General features: G+C 39.8%; 1 protein-coding gene across 1 annotated transcript in view; it reads left to right on the top strand.

The window, feature by feature from the left end:
- LOC135057865 (BPI fold-containing family C protein-like) overlaps positions 1-3,251 on the top strand; it is a 75,342-nt gene extending 72,091 nt beyond the window's left edge. Inside the window, exons 14-16 of the mRNA XM_063963592.1 lie at positions 728-791; positions 881-948; positions 2,986-3,251. Of these exons, the coding sequence (XP_063819662.1) occupies positions 728-791; positions 881-948; positions 2,986-3,036 (183 nt within the window). The 3' untranslated portion in view covers positions 3,037-3,251. The remainder of the gene's footprint in view (positions 1-727; positions 792-880; positions 949-2,985) is intronic.
- Positions 3,252-3,910: the final 659 nt, after the last annotated feature.

The following is a 3,910-nucleotide window of genomic DNA, read 5'->3' as shown; positions in this document are numbered from 1 at the left end:
GCAGGCGATTGCTGGTGATCACCCCGGCAGCCTCCCGGCAGCAGAATCACCCAAGATACATTGTATGCTGTCCTTTTGCATATGATGTATCTTGGGCAATCCCAGCCACGCCTGCGGGGTCGGACCAGATTGAATGTGCAGCACATTCAATCTGGAGGATCCGATCTGATGCTCACGGGGCCGCACATCGGATCGGATCGGATACTCAGGCAAACTGCATGATTTCACCCAATATATCAGGCTGAATGCCCGAATTGGGCTGAAATTGGGCATAATCGTTCTAGTGTATGGGGCCCTTAAGCCTATCTTGAAAATGATTCGCTATCTTACCGACAGCCAGTGAAGAGAGTAGAGAATGGGTGTCATGTAGCAGAAACGAGGCTGGTTGGTTAATAGCCTGGCAGCTGTGTTTGTACCAGCTGTAAGTGGTGCAATTCTTTTGCTGGGAGACCAAGGTTGAGGGCATTGCCGTAGTCTAATTAAGAGTAAAGGTACCCCGTGACTTTTCCACTTCCTATATATCCTTCTTAACATTTGAGAGTGAAAGCCATTCTGTCCTCATCTGTTTTTGTGGTACCTGTTTGTTTGAAATTAGAGATTTGCTAAAATATATTTTTTATGGTTATTGCTGCATTGGTCATGTATTCTGCATTGCTTTCAGAATAAATTAACTATCTCTAACGTTCTCTGTAATCTGCAATGGTGTGCTTTTTCTTATTGCATCCAGGTCGTTGTGACAGAGGACAAAGTTCAGAAGTTACTTACTGAGGTGGTATTACCGGCTGTTAATGGTAAGAAAACAATCACAGCCTTAATCAGAGAATTTTCACACACATCTCTTATGACACAATTAATACATTATTATATTTTTACTTGGCAGAAAAAATAGCCCAGGGGATGTTGATTCCTGGCACTTTCCTGGTGAATCCCTCAATCAATATCAAAGAGGTGAGACACTGAGATTCATCTTACATGAAGTACAAGTCCTACATATATCTACTCATTTGTCACTTCATGCTGGGATAGACAATAGTGACTTGCAGAAGAGATGACATGGAATGTCATGTAATTCACAGCATCATTTCAGACAGCTATGCTGTGATACATAATTTTCACTGAATATTATTTATAGAAAAAGTTAAAATAATATAGGTTTTCTATAACTATACACATATAAACTACCAGTCAAACGTTTTAGAATATCCCAATTTTTCTAGTTTTTATTGAAAGGTAAGCAATTTAAGTCCAATGAACAATCTGAAATGTTCTAAAGTTAAGTGGTAAACTGCTAGAGGTTAACCCCTTTGCTGCGGATGAGTGGGGCTCATTAACACATATACCTAAAAACTGCAGTGTGGCAAAGTGCCCCTTTGCTACTTACCTTCTCCCACTGGCACAGGAGAATCACTCAGAGTAGTCATGTTGGTGCCGACGACAATTGTTTTGTTAAAATGTAATATATTGCCAGAGATGGGGGGAGAGATTTTAAGAGGGGAGTCCCCTCCTTCAGACTATGGGGCTCATTTATCAATAAGTGATAAACTCATTGTGAATTATAAAACTTGCTGCATATGATAAATGGTGCTTCAGCAAATCAGCCTCTAACTGTCATGTGTACAGCTCCTATCTGTCATGTGTTTGAAAAATAACAGTTGGGAGCTGATTGGCTGGAGCACCATTTATCGTACGCAACAAGTTTTATCATTCACAACGAGTTTTATCATTCTTTTAATTAGGCCCCTTCTCCGTAGAGATTATGGGGTCTATTTACTAAGCCTTGGATGGAGATAAAGTCGCTGGAGATAAAGTACCAGCCAATCGGCTTCTTACTGCCATGTCACAGGCTGTGTTTGAAAAATGACAGTTAGGAGCCGATTGTCTGGTACTTTATCTCCAGCGACTTTATCTCCATCCAAGGCTTAGTAAATAGACCCCTATATTCCCTATCGTGTCCATAATTGCATCTGTGAATGTGAGGTTAGTCACATATGAAAGAGGGAAGTCGCCTGTGATTGATTTTTCCCATCTAGTACCAAATAAAAAAAAGGTGACCCTTCATTTAAGATGGTGGTTTTGATTTTAAAATGTTAGGCCTTGTTGGGCTACCATAGTTTTCCTATATACTGTATATTAGGAAGTGTTAAGTACGAGACAGAGAAAATAAAAATAAAAATGTATTTTCAACTAAAGAAATTAACTTTATTTTTTTCCATTGCATAACCAATCTTTTGTGGGTAAGTAGAAGCCGAGCACTAGACTGGGGGCAATATTACAGACCACAACCTCAAATCACACAGTTATAGTCTCATCACCAGGCAGGGCACAAGGGCATAACTGCCATAGAAACTGGTGTGAGGAGGGGTGAAGGAGGTATGTAGCCTCTACGAGGCCAACAAATGAGGGTTTCCTCTTATCCAAAAAACTGTAAGTTTGTAGACAGTGTTCACCAAAGGGGATAATGAATGTGCATATTGACACCAACTCAACAGAGCTCTTTAAAACACAGAAAGGGTGAAATTTGATTAGCCGTGGGGTTTACCCCACAGCCAATTGCTGGCTGAAATCTTGTGGCGAGGTGAAAGGCCATTCAATCAAATAGCTGTTTTTCCGAGCCCAAAATCGGTTGTCCACGCATGGAAGCCCACTGATTCCACGTAAACTGTGGAATCAATGGGTTCTCTCTGCGCGTGAACCCCCAGTTTTCTCACAGACTTTACTTTCATGAGCTGCGAGGTTCAGCATCAGGGATTCACGCTCTAGGCAATTCTCGCTAATTGAATAGGTCCGGCATGGCAATTAAACCTTGCGACTGATTGAATATCCTTTGTAGAGTGCCCATATAAATGAGGCCTAAAATTACAAGGAGATTAATTAAATTAAAATATACTGTACATGAGAAATAACTTTAAGTGCAAAGCTACAGTATTATTAGACATAATGATATTTATATGTTCTTTGAATGTGTTCATTTTATATGTATTTTAGGGGTTTGCGTTGTTGGCAGCAGATATGAAAGAAGAATCTTCAAAAGTGTGAATTTAGAAGATATAGAATTGGATGGTTGCTACGTAATGGCATTTCTATTTGAGAAACCAAAACCAGTTTGTAAAATCTTTCTCAGGGTGACAAACAAAACATTTATTTTCTTTAATTCCAAATGAATTAAAAATGATAGTAAATGTTTAGTAAATATGGTATTTGTACACATTTGTTGTAACTAAAAATGTATTTTATAATATTATTGATATACCTCAAGAATAATGCTGTTCACAATTATCTGCAAAGACTTATAGCAAATGTAAATAATATACTTATAATAAATTGTTCTAAAATTGTCAGAAATTTGTATACTGTACATTCTTTTTTTGCCTTGTAACTCGCAGCACGGCATATACTGCAGCTTGCCGGAATACCTATGCCTGTGAGTACACAATCACAGCAACGATGAGCGTGGCTATATCTGTATATCAAATGGTCAAGGTACCGCTGTGGCCCGTGGTTGTGACAGCGTGACCAGAGCCGACCATAGGCATAGGCAAACTAGGCAATTGCCTAGGGCATTTGATATGCCTAGGGGCATCAGCAGCTTCTGCTGATTAAAATGATATGCAGCATGCCTATATTCTGTGTGTATCATTTCATATGCAGATGCAGCCACAGTCTCACACAGTATATAGGCATGCTGCATGTCATTTTAATCAGCAGAAGCTGCTTGTGCATCATAGCTACACAGCAATGCAAATAAGATGTATTTTCATAAAAAGGTGCCCGAAGTTAGCATTGAGACAAGATTTATGAGGACATATCCAAGCAGAAGCAGAGGCAGAGGTCTGTTTCCAAGTATCCAAGCAGAGGCAGAGGTCACAGTGTTAGTGGCAGTGTGAGTGCTTTGTGCATGTGAGTGGGTTGG

Source organism: Pseudophryne corroboree, chromosome 3, assembly GCF_028390025.1.
Source record: "Pseudophryne corroboree isolate aPseCor3 chromosome 3, aPseCor3.hap2, whole genome shotgun sequence".
Classification (NCBI taxonomy): domain Eukaryota; kingdom Metazoa; phylum Chordata; class Amphibia; order Anura; family Myobatrachidae; genus Pseudophryne; species Pseudophryne corroboree.
Note: the sequence above shows the minus strand (reverse complement) of the source record. Positions and strands in the feature narration are given on the sequence as shown.